Source organism: Phaseolus vulgaris, chromosome 5, assembly GCF_000499845.2.
Source record: "Phaseolus vulgaris cultivar G19833 chromosome 5, P. vulgaris v2.0, whole genome shotgun sequence".
NCBI classification, from domain to species: domain Eukaryota; kingdom Viridiplantae; phylum Streptophyta; class Magnoliopsida; order Fabales; family Fabaceae; genus Phaseolus; species Phaseolus vulgaris.
In genome coordinates, this window is record NC_023755.2 from 39,959,915 (window position 1) to 39,979,917 (window position 20,003).

Here is a 20,003-nt window from a genome sequence, read left to right on the forward strand (position 1 = left end):
CTTAAACCCTACATTCTTTTTTAAAGGGTGGTGTTTGATGAATCTTGTGATCATTACAAAGCATTACTTCGATTTTTTCATATCCGTAAAAATAATCTCATTTCGATAAAATAGAGTAAAATTGTTCATTTTCTAAATTTTAAACCTTAAACTTTAAAACCTAAAACCCCGGTTGATTGTAACTCATTGATATGGTAGGAACAACTTGCAATTTGTAATTTGTAATTTTGTTTTGTTGATGATAATGTTTTTAACTTATTCTTTACTAGATGAATATCACCAAAACCCCACCACACACAAATAGAAGCTTCATTGTGTACTGCATTATATAACAATAACAATGTCAAGTGTGTCTACATTAGATAAAAACATGTGTCAATGTTGTGTCTTGATGAATCAGAGACATTGAACCTGGTTGGACAAGTGAGAAGCATGGTAAGCCACCTTTAGTTCAATGCTTACAAAGGGGTCATCACCTAATTCATATCTTTTTTATATTTTCCCCTTCACTTGAAACCATATATTCTATTCTATCGCCTTCAAAAATTGAAAACCTTCACAGAAAGAGCAAAGATAGTAGCAAATAGCACTGCAAATCACACCTGCACCAACTCCTACAAAATCATCTCTATAACCAAACTATCTTCTCACAAACTCTTTCACTGTCTCCTTTATCCCCAAACTGTGATGCAGCCAAACCATGTAAGGTCCAAGCCACAGGACATGCCCAATAGTACCATCTCCACCACACAGGAATGTTCTGCCACCATATACAAAATAAAACTAAACATCAATATACATGTAGTAGATCCACTTAATTTCCATGCATTTTCTCTTTAATTCAACTAAAAATTTGATCTTAACTATCCTTTAATTATTTTTTCTATTCAGATTGGTGTCTTGTCTCGTTGTTATGTTTTCACTCGTCGTAGTTTTATTTGTTTACATTCTTGGTAGGTGGGGTGGTGTTTCTTGAGTTGGAGGTGGTACTTTCCAAAGATTTTGTTTGTTTGGTTAGTCTTTTTTCAGATTTTTTTTTTTGGAGTTTTTAAGTGTGTTTGAATCTACTATATGTATACCAGTATTGAAAATAGTCTTATGTATGCCACAATAACGAAAACACTTTTTCACTCTTTCATATACTAGGAGATTTCATTCTAATTTCTTCATGCACTTCTATATGGTGCTAAATTTTTTAAAAATTATCCATGTTTTAGAGTTGTGGATTGCGAAAATTTGAAAATATATTTTGTAATCATAATATATTTTTTATCTATAAATATAGTTTTATTCTCCAATTTACAATATGTTTTAAAATTGTATAATTTATAATATGTTTTTAAATTGTATAATTTATAATACATTTTTAAATTTTAAATTATACAGATTTTTAAATTATATAATTCAGAGTATGTCATATTTAGACAATTTGAACTTTCCTCATACCTATGAATAAGAAAGCATGTGGGTGCTAAAAAATAAATTGTCCAAAAGAGATAGGCAACCCATGCAAAACAACTCAGCCCAACACAATGTGGCTATCAATTTGAGGGTGTTTCTTCCTACACTCCCACAGTTTCTTCTTGCACCTCCAAAAGAGTGTGTAAAAGATAAAAATACCCTTAGTATATGTCATCTCATTATATATGGAATGGTACCTTCAACTTTATCATAACTAGTTTTAGATTTACAATAAATTTTTTTAAAAAAGTCAACACTGTCATGCGTGTTGAAATGAAACTACTATTTTAGTATCTGCAAGTGTTTGTCAATGGCACATTAGTCTCTGGAACTGTAAACAGATTTCAATAAGTCATTGAAAATTAAATTTATTCATCACACACTAATCTAAATTTTTTAAAAAAAAATGTTTCTTCGATAATAATATTCACATATATTTAAGAATCAAAATGATAATAAATACTTAAATTAAAAAAACTTAGATGGAACAATTAAAACTTTTGGCTATATTTAAAATTTTCTTAATTTGAATAATTAATGTAATAGAAACACTTTCAAAATACCAAAATGGGGTTTGTTCTTAAAATTATATTCCACGTTCTAATATACATTTATTCTTTTTGTTCCAACATATATCTTTTTTTTTTCAAAACATTGTATTTTAATAATTTCAATTACAAACATACACACTAATATATTATTTACTTTTCTCAATTCTTATTTCGACATTTATTTATAACTATACAGATTCTCCAATTTAATCTGAAGGTAAATAAATTTCCCATCAATAATATTTTAAGATCACAACACAAAATCATCATAAAGATTACTCACAAGAGAGAAATTAGTAGACGAAAACTATCACATCTTCAAAATAACCACATACACATTTTATTTATCTTCTAATATTGCAATTAATATCAAAAGGATATATCTGATTACTTACTGTTATATATTAAAACAATATATCAAATGAGGAATTTTCATTTTATATAGATATAGAAAAAAAAATTAAAAAATTAATTAAAATAATATAAACATTAAATTTTAACTTATTAAATATAAATAATTGGATTTTTTCAAAAAAGAACATAAGAAAGATAGTATATAAGAGGATATGATATGATATGATAGTGAAAGAGCGTGATGAATGATGATAGAGTTGAAAGAGGATTGAATGGTAGGGTTAATTAAAAAGGTACCAAAAATGGAGCAATTGAGTGCAATATTTTCCAGCACCAAATCCAATGGTATGATGGAAAACTTAAGTACCATAAAAATTTGAAGACAAAGAAAAAACACAACATAGAGAGACCAAGTTTTTCCACCTAAGTACCGTTAACCCACTAAGAGCATGCCTCTATATTACAACAATTTTGTTTCTTTTTTGGGAGTGTACTTTGTTTGAAATAAAAGACACTTTTTGGTACCTTTTTTCAAAACAGTGCCCTCAATTTTCTCAAACCAAATGGATTTGTTACAAAATCATTTCTTGCTTCCTGATTTCAAAATTTTTCCATCACATTAATTAATGCACAACAACAAGAACTACACTTCACCCACTCTATTCCTTTTGCTTACAAAATTAAAATAAATAATCAATCTAAAACAAATCAATTTTAAAATATGAACCTATGAAAATTATAAATCCACCATCCACAACATTGAGTTGTTCCATACTACAACTCTTAAAAATAGAAGAAATAATTTTAAAAAATATTATTTTAACAATTTTAAATTGAAAGACATAGCTTACAAGTGTGATCTAATCAAAACAATTTCAAAATTACTTCATTTTTAATAAAAATTTATTTTTCTTTCTAGTTACAATAGGATGCATGGTTGTTAACATATTAATACTCATAATCTTTTATATAAAATATAAATAAATAAATAAAATAAAAAATATTATAAATAAGTATCTTTGATTAAAGTAACATTTTGAACACTTTAGTCTCTAAACATTAAAAAAAATACTAACAAATTATATGAAATATGATATATTGACAATCATACTCTTATAACTAGAAAAAAAATAATTTTATACTAAAATAAATCATTTTAAAATTATATTAAAATCACAATTATTTGAGGGGCACTCTAGTCCTAACAAAAACTAGATGATTGAGTATGACATATCCTACTCCTTTGTAACCGTTACCATGTTAGTAGTATAGAGAGGGAACCCTCTTGCACCAAATTTATTACATAGAATGTAAAGTGACCCCAATCTTTAATTTCATTTGTTCAGTTTCAAACCTTTGAAAGTTAAATTCGATTCGACCGTTGGTTGTCTTCGTCTTAGGTACATTACTTCAACCAAACCAAACAGAACACAAAACAGAACACGCTCCTCCTCCTCCCACAAAAACAAAAACTGCAACAACTTCAAACCCCATCCAAAGGGTAATGGCAGAAGCTGAGGATTATGGGTTCGCCCCAGATGAAATGCTAGTGAATGAGAACCTTGGCTACCCTAAAGCCTTCGCAAAACTCTGCCGTGACAGGGGTTTCAGTACCTACAGCCATGGCCCTCCCTTTACCTTCATCCCTTATGCTTTGCAAGAACAAGAGGTAAAGAAAAAAATTGATCTTTCAGTAAAGAACACTTTTTAAGCAAGTTTTGAGTTTGAATTCAAGAATTTTGTATTGTTGCTTGCTGTTTTAGGCTGAGAGAGCTAGGGATTTGGATGAGATGTTTCCGATTATTGATCCCAAAGCTAAGGCGACCAGCAAGCCTAAGATCTTTGTCAGTGTCTTGTGGAAGCAGCTCCGCCATCTGGGGTAGGTTGCAATTTGGAAGATTCTGAAAGTTTCAATTTTGATTTCTTATGCATTGTTTGTGTTGTGTTATTGACAATATGGCGAATCTCAGGAATGCTGGCTTTGACCCTGCTGTAATTCGAGTGGATGGTTATGGCAATGTGATCTATTATCACGCAGATTCGGCCTCTCCTCTGGCTTGGGACGTTGATCACTGGTTTCCTTGTTCAAGTAATTTTCTTTTCTTTTTCTGTTTTGAGAATGTGTAGAAGTGGAACTCAATTGGGGTGTGTGTGTGTGTCACATGGTGTGATCTCTGGTTTTCCTTGTTGAAGTAATTTTCTTTTCTTTTCTTTTTCTGTTTTGAGAATGTGTAGAAGTAGAATTCAATTGGGGTGTGTGTGTGTGTCACATGGTGTGATCACTGGTTTCCTTGTTCAAGTAATTTTCTTTTCTTTTCTTTTTATGTTTTGAGAATGTGTAGAAGTGGAATTCAATTGGGTTGTGATTTTGCTCCTTTGGTATGGCAATGCAGGGGGGGGTTTGACTGTTCTTAGCAATCTAAGGATATTGCAGCGGCAAGTCTGTAAGAGGAAGAAAAACAAGCTGGAATTCTTGGTGCCATGGTGGGATTTCCAATTGGGGATATCTGTGAACCAGTTCCTGTCTGTTTTTGCATCATCAAATTCAGACTTCAGGCATGGATTTTTTTTGTTGATTCTTTATTTTATTTTTGTTTCTCAATTTTTCTTGGACGTGTAGTGGAAGGGTAATGGTATTTGTATTTGCAAATGACAGGCACAGGGCCTTTTCATTTTTGTTCTATGAAGGAGAAAATCAAGAATTGAATGCTTCACAAATAGTGGATTCTCATTCTTTTCCACAACACTTTTTTGGTTTGAAAGAAGAGTTAGGCCTGGCTCCGGCGGCAATAGTAGAATCTCGAAGGGAACCTTGTGATGCATTAGCTTTGAGACAACTCGATTACAATAGGAAGCCAAGGCCAATGTCTCCTGCAATAGGTTGGTGGCAGTTGATGATTATCGTTCAAAATTTGAATTGGTTAAATGATTTGAAGATAGAGATTGATTTTGTATCTGACCATCCTCTGATTGAAACTCTTTTCAGTAGCTGCAAGGAAAAGAAATGGCAATCTTAAAGAAAATGAAGATCCAGATTTTGTGAAAAACCCCTACCAAGCAATTGTCATGGCTAGAGATTCCCTGAAGCAAAGAGAGGAAACTACAAAAATGCAGTCAGAAATACAGAAGCTAGACGATGAAGTGAATGAAATGAATCTCAAAAATGAGGAAGAAAAGCTCACTATTCAAGACCTGGAATTGGCTCTCATAAAACGTAAAAGGAAGGCAGAAAAGTGCAGACGGTTAGCTGAGGCTCAATCTTCTTACAGGATTATGCTAGAGAAGATGATTAGGGACACCATGCACCAGTAAGTCCCACTACCAGAGAATTGAAATGGTGTTAGAGAGTGTATTTTCTTGTTATTACCAATAGTACTTTTCTTTATATTTTCTTGGTAAAGGGCATTAACTGTGCCCTAGACACTCTCAAAACTTAAAAAGGCTACTCCTTTGTCCCTACTTCTAAGAACCCTTTTGAGAAAATTATTTTTTTCTGATACATTAATTATTTAAATATGATTTTAGAGAATATAAATAGTATGAATACACAAGCTTCACTCAACTACTTTGGCATTAAATACAATAGGATAATTTTGGAACTACCATACAAATTACTGACAAATTTATTGTTATCAACTAAATTAACTAAATTTCTTAAGAGTGTGAACTACTTAAAAATGTCTTATTAACTTGAGTGGAGTGTTTTTCTTGTATTTTACACATAATAAATGTTTTTCTTTGGACTGCAACTACTCGTTTTTAATAATTGGTTCTGTTGCAGGAGTGTTATTTATAAGGAACAGGTAAGATTGAACCTGGCTGCAACTAATGCACTAATGGCTAGACTTGAAGCACAGAAGGCAATTTGTGATGGTGCAGAGAAAGATCTTCACAAGAAATACAAACAAAGAGATGACATAGAGAAGCAGATTAGACCTGAATGGGAGCAAGGAAGGAAAAGGTCAAGAATAGATTATGCCACTTTAGAAGAGAGAGAGAGTAAACCTGCTCTTTACTTGCCTGGGCCCAGACCAAGAACACCTTGGCACAAGGAGCTCAGAGTGTTATTAGAGGAGGAACAAAGGGCATCCGAAGTTGACTACTCTGCAAACGAGGAGCAAAAGCAGGAAGATAAAGAAGAGAAGATGAAAATGCCTGCTAAAGATGACACAGAAGAGAAGCTAGAGGAGCATACTACATCAGGTGTTGTTGCATTGGAAGAAGAAAACTCAATTGAGCAAAGACTTGAGAAGCTTAAAATCAGAGAAGGCAAGAGGAGTTGTGGCATTTCATTCACAGGTGAACATGAGACAGAAATCGAGGAAGATGAAGAAACCAGAAAGCAACGTGGAAAAGGGAATGTGGAGAAGTGGCTTCAAATGCTTTTGGAAAATAGTCCACAACCAGGAACTGATCCAGAAGAAACAAATGAAAATGCTTCTCATAGAACTGAAGAAAAAATAATCCAACAACTGAATCAGAAGTTCCCACAAAAGGAGTTGAAGATGTCAAAAGTTTCAGATTCTGATTATAAAGAGAAGCAGCTGCAACTTCTTGAAGACAAGAATCAAGAAGATACAATAGAAAATGAGTCTAGCAGTGTTTTGCCTACAGGACATAAAAATTACTCTGAAGAAGCTTGCATAGGTGAAGGAAATTGCACTCCTAATGTTGAAGGGATGCAGAAAAAGGAAGAACATAAAAAGGAAAAAAGACTTCTTCCTAGATCAGAGAGTGCCAAGACCCTGAGGAGAATTCCATCATCTCCATCTTTGCTTTTTGGTATCAGAAAAGGTGTGGACTGCATTCGGAAGAAGCCAACAGCAAGTGATGATCTTGCAGCCTCAAACAGTTTCTTGAGGTCATCCTTCAAGACAATCAAGAAAGCTGTAAATTTATGAATACACAGATACATTTGATTGATGCTATGCATAATGCATTTTTTTGTACCTTTTGTTTCTTGATGATTTTACAATTTGAGTTGTGTTTAGTTGAATAAAGTTAGTGAAATCTATAATCCAAAAAAAAAGGAGAGAAAATAAGTGTGTGAAATGTAGCCATTGTTTTGTATTTGTGTATAAGATTTCAAAGTTGTCAAATATTTGATAAGTGATAACAGCTTGTTTTTGCTGCCAAGCAATTTAGGTTTCTTTTTCTTTTACTTTTTCTGCTTCGCAAAAACTGAATTTTGAATTCCCGTTAATGCCCTTTAATGCAACATTTGCTTTATTTATTAGAATTAAGCACAGCAACAAAATCACTAAATAAAAACTAATTTTAGAAACCAAAACAAGTAATATAATTCACAGTGAAAATTCGTTTAACAATGACTCATTCTAATAGTTTCCACACTATCACTTTTCAAGAGGTCTAAAATTTAGATTAGGGAAAAAATCAATTTTACATTATAGTAAAAAAGAACAGCATATTTAAATCTAATTTAATTATATATACTATTTATTAAAACAACTCGTGCATCATAATCAAACATAGTAGTTGTTTAGGTTCTAGAAATTTGAATGACCTTAATTTCTATTGTTACTTCTTACTCTCGTATTCATCATTCTAGAAATGAATGCCTCTTAATTTACGTATTGATTCCAAGTTTCTACCATTTGAATAAGCCCTTCTTCTTCTCCATCTGCACTTTCATGGCATTCAGCTGGTTTTGCAGCCTGTTAACATCTTCCTTCAGCTTCCTTATCTCCAGCTGCTGAGCATTCATTTCTCTCTTTGAAAGGCAGCGTCCCAGTGGGTCAAGGCCTCCATTTGGGCTCCTCAAGCTGAAGGAGCCACTCCAATCTACTTGGCGGTTGAGTTTGGCTTGTTCAGAGAACAGCACCTGAATCACAGCTCTCACAGGCAACCTTTCATTTTGAGCTGCATGAAGTGAGGCCTCTGGTGTCAGTTTCCTGCTATCAAGAAGTCTGCACAGGCCCTTCCTTTCTTGCTTTGACACACCTTGATGTGCCTACAACACATAACCAGAGTTTAGAGGTTCAAAATCATAATGTATCACAAACACACAGGGACACTGGTACGACACGGACACTCGAATATGTATAATCTCTAAAATGTAGGACATGGACACGAATTTATATATTATATAATTATGAATTATATAAATTGACAATAAAAATTTATGTACACAAGTATGTCTTAGTTTTTTTTGTAGCAAAAAGATGTTTCTCATTACTAGTTCAAAAAGAATTGGTCATTATTTTTATAATTACAATAAAAATTTATACAATAAGTTTAAGTTTTTAGAAAATTAATGTATTTTTCTTTTAAAATTGTGTTGGAACCGTTGTGAGTGATCTAACAAATATTTTTTTAAATTAGACACTTCACATATATGTGTCGTACGAGTGTCAGTGTTCGATACATGTGTCCCACACGGACATTCCATTTAAGAGGTGTGCCTGAGTCTCGTATACTCTCACCACCACAAATAGTGAAAGAATCATGCTTCTCAAATCTTCAAGTCTTGAAACGATATCTAATCTAGGACTATAGTTTAGTTCATGATTATCAACATAAATTTTGAGCAATAACTACTAACATGCATGTCCCCATCAAGTACTGTCTAAAGTGATGATATTTTAATGGTGAAATGAAGTTCTAATCAGCAATAGGACAAGTTTGTATTATTCAAATAACATGTGGGAAGACTAACTACTAATATAGTCCTACTTGTACGTGACGGGTTACCTAAATTTAGGAGGCTAGTGATGCACCTTTTGGATTGGCAACAAGTAATAAATGCACAGAACAACCAGAAGGAAAAGCCAAGCTTTAACATCTAAACTAGAAAGAGTTTTCTGTTCTCAAAAGAGCATTAATTACGTTCCATTTCAGTAAAGCATTTGCGTAAGCTTTTATATGTATCAGTGCGTGGGACAAGAGAAAAGCCAAATCTTGAAAACAATTTCTCACAGTTATGATCTAGTAGCCCCACATGACGCACATTTATGTTATTTCAGTTTCACTTCACCTATTCCCTCTCAAAAGAATCTTATGCCAGTGACAACATAAGATGCATTTTCCAGGATATGCAGAATGAAGGGTTTTAATCCATCATCTCCCTCCTTGGAATCAATACGTAAATTAAGAGTCAAGAATCACATAAAAATTACCTCTGATGAATCAAAGAAGCAACAAAACTTACAGACAATTCTATAGGTGTTTTTCTGTTGTTGTTTTCCATTTAGAATTGGAGTTTCACCTTTGATTTTTAATACAAAGTTTGTTTACAGGTGAAACTCCAATTCTAACAAAAGAAACATTAACTCCAATTCTAACAAGAGAAACATTAACTTTATCTGTATTTTTCTGAAATCACAAATCGACTAGAGATTAAGACATTTCATAGTATATAAATATATGCAAATCTCACTTTATAAGTCAGTTTTATAAGGTTGAGTTAGACTTGTCCACTTCTTAATATAATATCCCAGTCATTTTTGAATCTATCCTACCAATTGTTTGTTGGGCTTATCAGATTACCGTTATCGAACCACCCATAATAGATAGACACGAGTTGGTAGCCTCGACATGAAGAGTGTGTTGGAGATCTAAAACCAACTAGAAATTAAGATATTTCATAGTATATAAATGAGTGAAAATCTCACCATAAGTCAGTTTTATAAGATTAAATTAAGTTTAAAATCTAGTTCTTTCATCAAATAATTTGAAACTAAAATGAGAAGACATACTTTTAGATAAGTGTCAATGGCTCTGTACAAGCCATCATCTGAGGCTCTTGCATGGCTTGGAAGAACTCCAGCAAGTGCACGAAACTCAGACAAGGACAAACCGGCATCCACAGCAGCCTCAGCAAGGTAGCAATCCACCAACTTGGCCACCTTAACCAGAGCAGCACCGTCGCGGTCCATGCTCAAAAACGTCTTCACCAACCTGAGAACAAGCTCAACATCCAAGAGAGTTCCACAGGTGTGGCTGAAGGAGGGTATCATGAGCTCTTTGAGAGAAGCTTGATCTAGCTGCGAGGAAATGCGGTTCTCAATCTCAGCTCTGTAAGCAGCATCAACCCGAACCATGATGGCGGTTCTGAGAAGGCGAAGGAGGAAGTTGCATGGCACAGAATCCTTCTCAGGAGGCAGAACATTGACCAAGGTCTCCACAAAGAACCTCTTCTTCATCCATGAATTGGTGATGCTTTGGGGGGATTGGAATTGAGTGGTGACACCATGCTCAGAGAGGTCAGGGAGCCAAATGGAAGCATAATGAGTGATGATGGAACCGATCAAGTCTGCACGAATACCCTTCTGTTTGATGCTTGAAAGGGTCTTCACAAAGCAATCCATGTCAACGATGCATGCATCATCCAACCAACATTCGCAGGATCCAACAGTTCTCTCTGATTCTTCACAACACTGCTTCTTCATTTCCACCACTCACACGCCACTGCAGCTTCGCAATTCTATGCCAGTGTCTTGCTTGTTATAAAACTAGCGAGAGAAGAGAGATAAGCACTTCGTTAAATGAAGCCAACCAGCATACAGAACAAAAGTAATTACAACCCAAAATCGAACTTAAAAAGGACTTTGTTTTCTCTGCATCTTATCTTTATGTATTGTATATTTATGTATTGTATTAAGAAGTGAACTTTAAACAAGATCTTCATCTCTAGTCGATGTCTGATCTCCAACATATCTGTCGAGATATGTCAATTTGTGCATGAAACTATATATTTACGTTTATGGTGGTCCGATATCAGATAACCTAATCAACCAAACAAAGTCTCACTAGAATAGACTCTAATAACATATTAAAAACACATCCGATCATATATGTTAACTTGTACATAGGATTATATATTTACGTTTATGGGTGTTCGATAGCGGATAACGTGATAAGCCGAACAAACTCTCGCTAGAATATACTCTAATAATATATTAAGAACACATCCGTCTAGATATGTCAACTTGTACATAGGACTATATATTTACGTTTATGGGTGATCAGATAGATAGCAGATAATCTGATTCAAGAATAGACTCTTGTTAGAATAGACTAAACTGAACAAAACTCTTGTTAGAATAGACTTTAATAACACATATTAAGAAGTGAACTTTAAACCTAATTCAACTTTATAAAATCGATGAGACTTTCATCCACTTATATACCATAAAATGTTTGAATGGAATGCGTGAGAGATCTGGACTTGTTCCATTTACATGAGCAAAAGAAGAATATAAAAACAAAAGTTGGAGGATACTTGTGTACTTTATAAAGCCACATACATTTACATGAGAGTATATGTAAGGAAGCATCCATTAGGATTGTGCAGGGCAGTTGGCAATTGGCACAGAGTGAAGGAAATGGAAAGGTGAGAGGGGCCTATGTAAATGCCAAATTTTGTTTTTGCATCAATGCTTACTTATTTGTTGCTTTCGAACCAGACATATCTACCTCTGATTATCATCAACCATTTTCTATTTTACTATGCTATTTAAAATATAGTTATATTATTCAATTCAAAATTATTTGCTTCCACACGTGTCACTTTTCCATGGCAAAATTTCATTGCTGCCTGTAGCTTTTTGGGCTATTTCTTTTTGCACCTTTCTCCTGTCACTCCATAGACTAGGCGAAAAAGCCATCTTGTTTTAGAAAAAATACATTTTGGATTCTACAATCTAGAAATTGTTACTTTTTCTATTTAAATCTCCCAGATTCTACAATTTATAATATTTTTTTTTAAATAAAAAATTCATTTAAGATTACAGAATCAGAAAGGTATTTCTGAATCCAGTAATAACTTCTGGATTATACAATCTGTAATATCTATTTACTATGATTTGTATTTCGGATTGTATAATCTGAAATGTAATTTTAAAATATATTCCAGATAGTACAATTGAGAAGGTATTTTTAGATCCAAAATTACCTTTCAGATTACACAATTCAAAATACATATTATAATAAGGAGTGTTATGGATTTTACAATGCAATATACAAATAAAAATGAAAAAAGAAATAAGCAAACAAAAAATGAATGGTAAAAATACTACAAAACTCACTTCAATGAACAATCACCAACCACCACAAGTAACCAATACCACTTAAAAATGAAGAAGTCACCACACTCTTTACTAAAAATAAATCCTTACATATACTCAAAAGAGTAATATTGAAATTAAAAAAAAATATGGAGGTGTAGTGAGAATTTGCCTCTGTTGCAGCTTCGACAAATATTCTCAATTGGATTCAAAATGTACACTGCTTTTGGGAGTTGGGCCTCAATAAATTAATCCCGTGTCAGGTGATTCTTTCTACACCACCCAAATTTCTTCACCACCTTTCATTTATTCTGAAATATTTCATTTATTCTGAAATAGACATGGATTCTTCAGAATATCCTTTTTTTATATTTCGAAAAGATCATGCCAAAGTTAATAAAATTTGTAAGTGCTCCATATTAGTCCTCAGTTTGATATGTAGGACCCATAAAAGAGAAATATTAACAACACTTTCTTATTCTTAAAATTTTATTGAAATCACAAATTTTAGCAAGTTTTATTTCTCATTCTTCATTTTGTAATTTTCAATAAATAAATTTTAACAATAATAACATATGTGGTAGAAAAGTGTAATAGAGAATCTGTTGTTAGGATTTGACAAAACTTAGAGTCAATACAATGCTTCCATTCCATCAATTCAAAAATATCTTACATAATAAACCTTAAATGCAGAGTTATTTTCTATTCATTTTATTATTTGTGTGTGTGAGAGAGAGCAGAGGGTGCATAGCTCCTTGTAACCAATGAACTCATTTGAAACAAAAATTACAAATGTGTTCATTCTTTCATTTTTTATTCAATGTTCTACCAAATAGGAAAGGTTCATATTGAGGGAAGAAAAGAAAATCATTTATCTATGGAACAAAAGTAACAATAACTAGACTTGAAACAAAAAAGTGAGAATCAAACTCATTGGACAAAGACCTAAACTAATAGTTTGAGCTAACACATCTCATGAGTTGAGCTTGACTCCTCCTGCTTCCTTGCAATTCAATGAAGTTTAAGCTTAAAATCTGTGAGGAGTTGAGTTCAATTCAATGTACTTGAGGAGTCACCACCAGTTGTTGGATTCAACAGTGGAACACTTGCAAGAGAACCATTTCCATCCTCATCCTTGGCCACCACTGGTATCTTTACAGCAGCTGCTCTTTCCATCTCTCTCTCAAGATCTTCTTCTCTTCGCAGATCAGTAAACTGAGAATCAAGAGACTTGGCTGCTGCTAACCAGGCAAGAACAATCACCAGAAGCACCCCTCCCAGGTATGGAGTTGAATTAGCCAGTGAACCAAAAGTTAAGATCATGAACTGCTGAATCAAAGCTCCACCAGATTTCCCCAATGGATTGCACACTACATCAATTGCTGCCTTCCCCTTCACCTACAAGCAAAGGAATTTAGTACAAGTCATATTACAAGTGGTTGTTTGTAGCTGCAACATTCTAACGAGAAAATTTAACTTGAACAATCTTGACCATATATGATTTATTAAGAAGGAGATTTTAAGTCTAACTCAAAATCATAAAACCGACTTATGAGGTGAGGTTTGCACCCACTTATATATTATGAAATGCTCTAATCTCTAGTCTCTGGTCGACAGTCTCTGGTCGACAGTCTCTGGTCGACGTAGAATATCACAACATGATTGAATGATCAGGTTTGCACATGATTATAGCAGATAAAAACATTATTTAACTAGAGTAAAGACCATTAATTTAGACAATCTTGACTCTATATATGTTTTAACTAAATCATCAATTCTCAAATGTGTGGAAGTTGCATGCTGATTTTGCACAAATATGATTGTGGTGGATAAAAATCCAAACCTTGGTGTCCTCATCCAAGGGTATGTAGGCCATTTCTTTGCAGGGATCGAATAAACTGTACTTAGCACTCTTGCTGAATATGTTCTGCAATGCACCCACGTATACAGCAGCTAGCAGTGGAGTCATTCCGAATTTTGCAATAACAGGAGCAACTGGGCCACCAAATAGTATGAGAGAGAAGAAACCAACTCCTGTTAAAAGCAGGACAGTGGGGGTGATCTTGGCAGCAACACCCCAGCCATATTTGTCAAATATAAACTGGCTCAAAAGCATCATTGCAAATGTAGCAATTCCAGTTGCAGTTGAAAAGTCTCCCATAAAAGATGAGTACTCATTGGGGCTAGGAAACTGCACAAGTTGCAGAGTTTGAGAAAGAGCAGACTCCAATGTCCAGTAGTAAAACCAAAGGCAACAGAGGTTTACATTACCTGAGCTTTGAGCTTTGATTTCCAAGTAACCTCAACAAGATTAATACTAATTCCATATGCAACCACTAGAGTGGCAAGATCCCTTATATATTTTGAAGATACCAAAAATTTTATGCTCTCCATTGTTCCCATTTTGGGTTTCTCCTGGAAAAATCCATAACAAGGTAAATTGTTAGTTATTTCAAAATATTAGTAAAAAATGGATTCGAATCTACTTATAGGTCTATTCAGAAATTGTTGAAAAAAAAACAAAAGAAACATCTTGTTCTTTATGAGAGATCGAAAAAAAAAATTAAATTTATTCAAGATAATTATGTACTTACAAAATACCGTCTCAATTCATCCTATTTTATCCTATCGAGGATGTGATATGGTTCCAAAGAGTGAATTGTACAGTTCCAATAAGATATGATTCATATTTTTCAACACATTAAAATAATGGGGATAACACCAAATAACTTTGATAACTTCACACAGGCAAAGAAATGATAATGAGTTAATCATACTACATTCCTCTTAATATCATGTTGAAAGCCAGTTTTTTAACACCCTGTACCATTTAACACCAGACACACATTAGAAACAAAAAATAATGAGGAATGATATATTATTTATTTAATTTGCTTTCAGTTGCCTCAACAACCTAAATAGTAGACTCAAGAATAAAACAAAAAAAATGGAATCAGTTGAAACAATAGAATGGACATGCTTCAACCTGTCTCTAAGGTAGAAAAAATGAATGCATGACAGTATATATGTCTGGCAAAAAACTACCTTCTTCTTCTTGCTACGTGTAGGAAGTGGAACATAGCTATTCACCCACCAATATATGGCACAGATTGCAAGTCCCATGCCCACAACTATGCTCATCATTGCTTTTAGAGAGATGGCCCAACCATCAACTCCAGGACCTAAATTATTCCTAAGATGAGAAAAGTATTTCACTGTTCGACCAGAGAACACAAGGGCTACATTGGCTCCAAGTCCAAATAAAGGATAGAATCGTTTTGCTTCCTCAACAGTTGTTATCTGCACAAAAGAAAAAGAACTTAAAAATCAGAACCACACAGCATCATGTTCATCTTTATACCTTATATTCATTATTTGCATGAAGTAGTTCAAAATGGAAAACATGTTTAAAACATAACATTAGAGGATTCAACACCTTCTCCTGTCATCATCACATGATTGGCATCTTATCCAGATAAGATAAGATTTATATGCATATTATCACAAATGAAACAAAACTTAACAATATCGAATTCAACAAGCAAAAATTGATAGCAACATTCATGTGACTCATCATAAGCAGAGCGGCTAAGCTATAGAGAAAGAGGCAGAATACAAATGAATATGACCAAAACAAGATAAGAAGTAAAAAAAAAAATTCAACAAACAATAGACAATCATGATGATGATATCGAGAAGCATGTTAACACACCATAATTAAAAATAATAAGACGAGGATGGCATCCATCAACACATTCTATAACAAAAATCAAGCCACAAACCAAAACCATTTAACAAAGCAGGCTCAAAGTTCAAACAATGAAGCAACCTGATTGGCAAAACCCCAAAACAGCACCGAAATGACCACACTCCCCCACAATTCAGCCATGACATAGAACAAACAAAAGCTCCATATCCTCATAATTGCAAGAGGACCAAGAAACCGTGGGCCAAGGATGTTAAGAAGCTTATCCGCTAACGCCTCTGGGTGGATATAATTGCTGAGAGGGTACAGAACAAAACCAAACGCCCCAAAGAAGGCAATGAAGGGAAGGATTATAGAGTAAAAGAGAGCTTGTTTGGACAACACATTAGCCAACTTAGTGTACAACAACATGAAGCCAATGGCCATGGGAAGGTTCACCCAAGTTTTGAGAAACGGAATAATCTCAGCACTGCTTCCTTTGGCCGTCACAACCAACACGTCCTTTGTGTCTCTCAAGATGGTGTAGTTGAAGAGGATACAAAAGAACATCATCCCCAGAGGCACAATCTTCTTCAAGGTGGCAACTTCCACACCCAAAAGCTTCGGTTTCTCAGTTTCTGGCTCCCCAAAGGAGGCTGCAGCTGCAGAAGCCTCTGCCCTGCACAAGAACAAACTTTTACTGTTGTCCCTTTGGACAAAGACATTGGCTTTTGGTGAGACTTTTTGGAACCCATTGAAGGAAAGAGAAGGGGCAGCAAGGATTTTTGGCTTGGGTGAGAAAAGCCTCTGCCTTAAACCCTGTGAGGGGTGTAAAAGTGAGACCTTGTTAATGGGGTTTGTGGGAAGAGAGAGAAGGCCTCTGGTTTGAAGAACAACATCCATGACTCTCTCTATCTCTCAGTTCCCTTGAGGAGTTGAAGCAAGAACCAGAGGGATAAAGAGAGATAAGGTGGCTGCAGTGGAGAATAGAGAAGAAGTTTATATATATCTTTCTTGGAGGAATGAAAGGGTAGCAGATACTAATAAAATATCTTTTCTCCATGGTTTTGAACAAGACAACAAAAGTAAAATACAACCTTAGATTTGTGTGCAAAGGAAAAACAACAACATTGTATTGGTTAAATTGAGAGAGTGTGGCAACAAACTGCAGTGAATGGAGTGAAAATTGCATGGGAAAAGGTCAAACTAAGAAGGGAACAAAAGAGCTTTCATAGGATCTTCCTTACCAAGTGAATCAAAACTTAGCCTAATTTTTTTTTTCCTTTTTTCACATCAAAAAATTACAGTGTAATAATTTTATCAAGAGGGATAAAAATTTAATATCATTATAATTATCCATATCAATTTTTGTTAAAAGACAATGACAATAACACAATCATTAAACTTTTTGTATTTATTACACCTCTAAAAACATATACTACATTGAATTTTATGTATACAAATGAGTTATTAAATAAATTTAAATTAATAGGAATTTATGTACTGTCCATGTAAAGAAAATTACATTGAGTTCTGAAAAATTATTAATCAAAGGATATTAAACCATGTGATATTTATTAAAAGTCACACTGATAAATCATGAGATGATTTTGAAATAATATAAATTATATCTATATATATATATCAAATTATAACGTTGTAAAATTTATTAAATATTATATCATCAATCACTTTTCAAATCGTTAATTTATAATTTTATATGATAATGGATATTGATCTTAAATTTATTAAAACTAAATAATAACAAAACGAACAAATTGTTTATATTTAAAATATATATTATCCTGATATATGTAAATGAATACTTAATTATTTTAAATCAATACAAAATTTGCGTATATAATTTATGTGAGTAAAACTTTTAATCTATTTCTAGTGAGCTTTGAAAAAAAATATAATTTAATTAAAATATATTAAATAAGGTAATATTTGATAATTTTAATATAACATGACTTCTTATATATATTATTTTGCCTTCATATTTAGTGAAATAAAACTTGGGGGGAAATATATTTACCTTGACAACTTCTATTAAAACCATAAATTTAAAAAATTATTATGAGAATTATAATAAGTTATAAGCTATTGATAGAACTTAGAGAGTTATGGATTGATTAGAAGTAAACGTGGAATTGAGTCATAGCCTTATTATTATATTATATTTTTTCATAGAGATACCTTTTTGTAGAACCTTCTCATATGTTTGGACTGTTCTTTTATTTATTTATATATGTGTGTGTTAAAGTTTGTTAACATTTTCTATTGAAATTTGAGAATTTACCATGCATGATATACATAATATGAATAAAAATATATAATAATTGGAACTAAATATAATTGAAATAATTTATCTATAAACAATAAGTCATATTAATTTTAAATTAAAATAATAAATATTCAAAATATATTTTATCAAACAAATAAATTAAAAATTATGATAAACATATAATGTACAAGTGTTTACTTATATCATTTTTATATTTAACATCAAACACAATTATAATTTTATAACATATTATAGTTGTTATCCACTTGTTTTTAACAGTTTATAATTCATTTTTCAACTTTTAACTAAAATTTTAATTGCTTTTAACAAATTATACTCCATACTTAGAAGTGAGGCATAAAATTGGAGTTAGGTATATAATAAGCATGTGATAATAATGAATAAATTATAGTTTTCCAACCAAATGTTAAATAATTATAAATCTTTAACGCAATCTATTACTATAATCCTGAAAAGTTTAGAATATTAAAAAACAAAAAAAATTGTGAGATATTGGTTTAAATATTTTAGTCTAAGTTTTAACTAACCTTTGTTATTTTCAAAATAAATTAGTTTTATTGAATACTTAATTCATTAAACCTCTTTTAATTCACATTCACAACCAAGCTTCTCCAGAGTGTCTGATACTTTCGTCGTAGATTGGGCCATTATTAGTTGGGCCTTAGCCCTACTCTTTAGAGTTCGGGCCATTATTATCTGGGCCTTAACCTTACTCTTTAGAGTTCGAGCCATCATTATTTGGGCCTTAGCCCTACTCTTTAGAGTTCGAACCATCATTATTTGGGCCTTAGCCCTACTCTTTAGAGTTCGGGTCTTTAGAGTTCGGGCCATTGTTAGTTGGGCTTTAACCTAATTACATATATCACTTCAGACTGTTTCTTCCTGCACCTCCATATCTTCTTCTGCCACCTCCATACACAACATGAAAATATATTTTTATCCTTCTTGTGTCACCCCCATAGACTAGTTTCCAGAATATATAATCCAAAACACATTTGAAAAAAGACTTTCAGATTACATAATCCGGAAGCTAAATAAAACTTACAGATTATATAATTCAAAAAGTAATCATGCATCTGAAAAAAGGCTTCCAGATTACATAATCCGGAAGCTAATTATAAATTTGAAAAATGAAATGTAATCCAGAATATTATAGAGGGACATTTTCAGAAATTCGAAAATATATGAAGGTGAGAGAAGAAATTATGGAGGTGCAGGAAGAAATAATCATCACTTCATCTTGTTACTTTGGCCCTCCATATCCAATATAATAAACTTTCTTATACTTTTACATTTTGAAACTTTTCATAAAAAAAGTATTTATCTTATCTCACAATAAAATTTTCAAATCAGAGATCAAATTTTCATTACCATTGAATACAAAGGGCAACAAAAATGTGTGAAAGAAATTGGCCGTAAAATTTTTACAGCTCAAAATTGCATCAAAATATGAATTTTGCTATAAAAATGCATTATTTTTTTTTTTGTCTAAAATTGCAAAGAAATACAAATTTCCCCCGAAGTTATAATGGAATATATATTTTCACCCTAAGATTCAACGAGTAGTTAAATCTAAAAAGTTTAAGAAAAATAATCCCAAAATTCATCACAATTATTTT

At 32.7% G+C, this 20,003-nt stretch overlaps 3 protein-coding genes across 3 annotated transcripts; 1 reads left to right on the plus strand and 2 right to left on the minus strand.

Annotated features, from left to right (window-relative positions):
• Positions 1-3,628: 3,628 nt before the first annotated feature.
• Positions 3,629-7,504, plus strand: LOC137835993 (uncharacterized). Its single transcript, XM_068644784.1, has 7 exons — positions 3,629-4,035; positions 4,130-4,245; positions 4,337-4,455; positions 4,760-4,922; positions 5,023-5,246; positions 5,353-5,674; positions 6,148-7,504. The coding sequence occupies exons 1-7, from the start codon at positions 3,871-3,873 to the stop codon at positions 7,265-7,267; spliced, it is 2,229 nt and encodes a 742-aa protein (XP_068500885.1). The 5' UTR covers positions 3,629-3,870; the 3' UTR covers positions 7,268-7,504.
• A 288-nt stretch (positions 7,505-7,792) lies between these two features.
• Positions 7,793-10,903, minus strand: LOC137835994 (coleoptile phototropism protein 1-like). Its single transcript, XM_068644785.1, has 2 exons — positions 10,082-10,903; positions 7,793-8,337 (listed from the first exon to the last, which is right to left on the minus strand). Exons 1-2 carry the CDS (start codon positions 10,772-10,774, stop codon positions 7,975-7,977), a joined length of 1,056 nt encoding a protein of 351 aa, XP_068500886.1. The 5' UTR covers positions 10,775-10,903; the 3' UTR covers positions 7,793-7,974.
• Positions 10,904-13,177: 2,274 nt separating this feature from the next.
• LOC137835995 (ADP,ATP carrier protein 1, chloroplastic-like) lies at positions 13,178-17,139 on the minus strand. Its single transcript, XM_068644786.1, has 5 exons — positions 16,221-17,139; positions 15,437-15,691; positions 14,663-14,806; positions 14,235-14,582; positions 13,178-13,789 (listed from the first exon to the last, which is right to left on the minus strand). The coding sequence occupies exons 1-5, from the start codon at positions 16,977-16,979 to the stop codon at positions 13,442-13,444; spliced, it is 1,854 nt and encodes a 617-aa protein (XP_068500887.1). The 5' UTR covers positions 16,980-17,139; the 3' UTR covers positions 13,178-13,441.
• Between the last annotated feature and the right edge of the window lie 2,864 nt (positions 17,140-20,003).

Excerpts from the sequence above, each read along its gene's own strand:
- LOC137835994 (XM_068644785.1), bottom strand. The coding sequence starts at position 10,774 with ATGAAGAAGCAGTGTTGTGAAGAATCAGAGAGAACTGTTGGATCCTGC. Across the intron at positions 8,338-10,081 it reads CCATTGACACTTATCTAAAA|GCACATCAAGGTGTGTCAAA; the intron begins GTATGTCTTCTC and ends TATGTGTTGTAG.
- LOC137835993 (XM_068644784.1), top strand. The coding sequence starts at position 3,871 with ATGGCAGAAGCTGAGGATTATGGGTTCGCCCCAGATGAAATGCTAGTG. Across the intron at positions 4,246-4,336 it reads AAGCAGCTCCGCCATCTGGG|GAATGCTGGCTTTGACCCTG; the intron begins GTAGGTTGCAAT and ends GGCGAATCTCAG. Across the intron at positions 5,675-6,147 it reads ATTAGGGACACCATGCACCA|GAGTGTTATTTATAAGGAAC; the intron begins GTAAGTCCCACT and ends GTTCTGTTGCAG.
- LOC137835995 (XM_068644786.1), bottom strand. The coding sequence starts at position 16,979 with ATGGATGTTGTTCTTCAAACCAGAGGCCTTCTCTCTCTTCCCACAAAC. Across the intron at positions 14,583-14,662 it reads AATCAAAGCTCAAAGCTCAG|TTTCCTAGCCCCAATGAGTA; the intron begins GTAATGTAAACC and ends CAACTTGTGCAG. Across the intron at positions 13,790-14,234 it reads CCTTGGATGAGGACACCAAG|GTGAAGGGGAAGGCAGCAAT; the intron begins GTTTGGATTTTT and ends CTTTGCTTGTAG.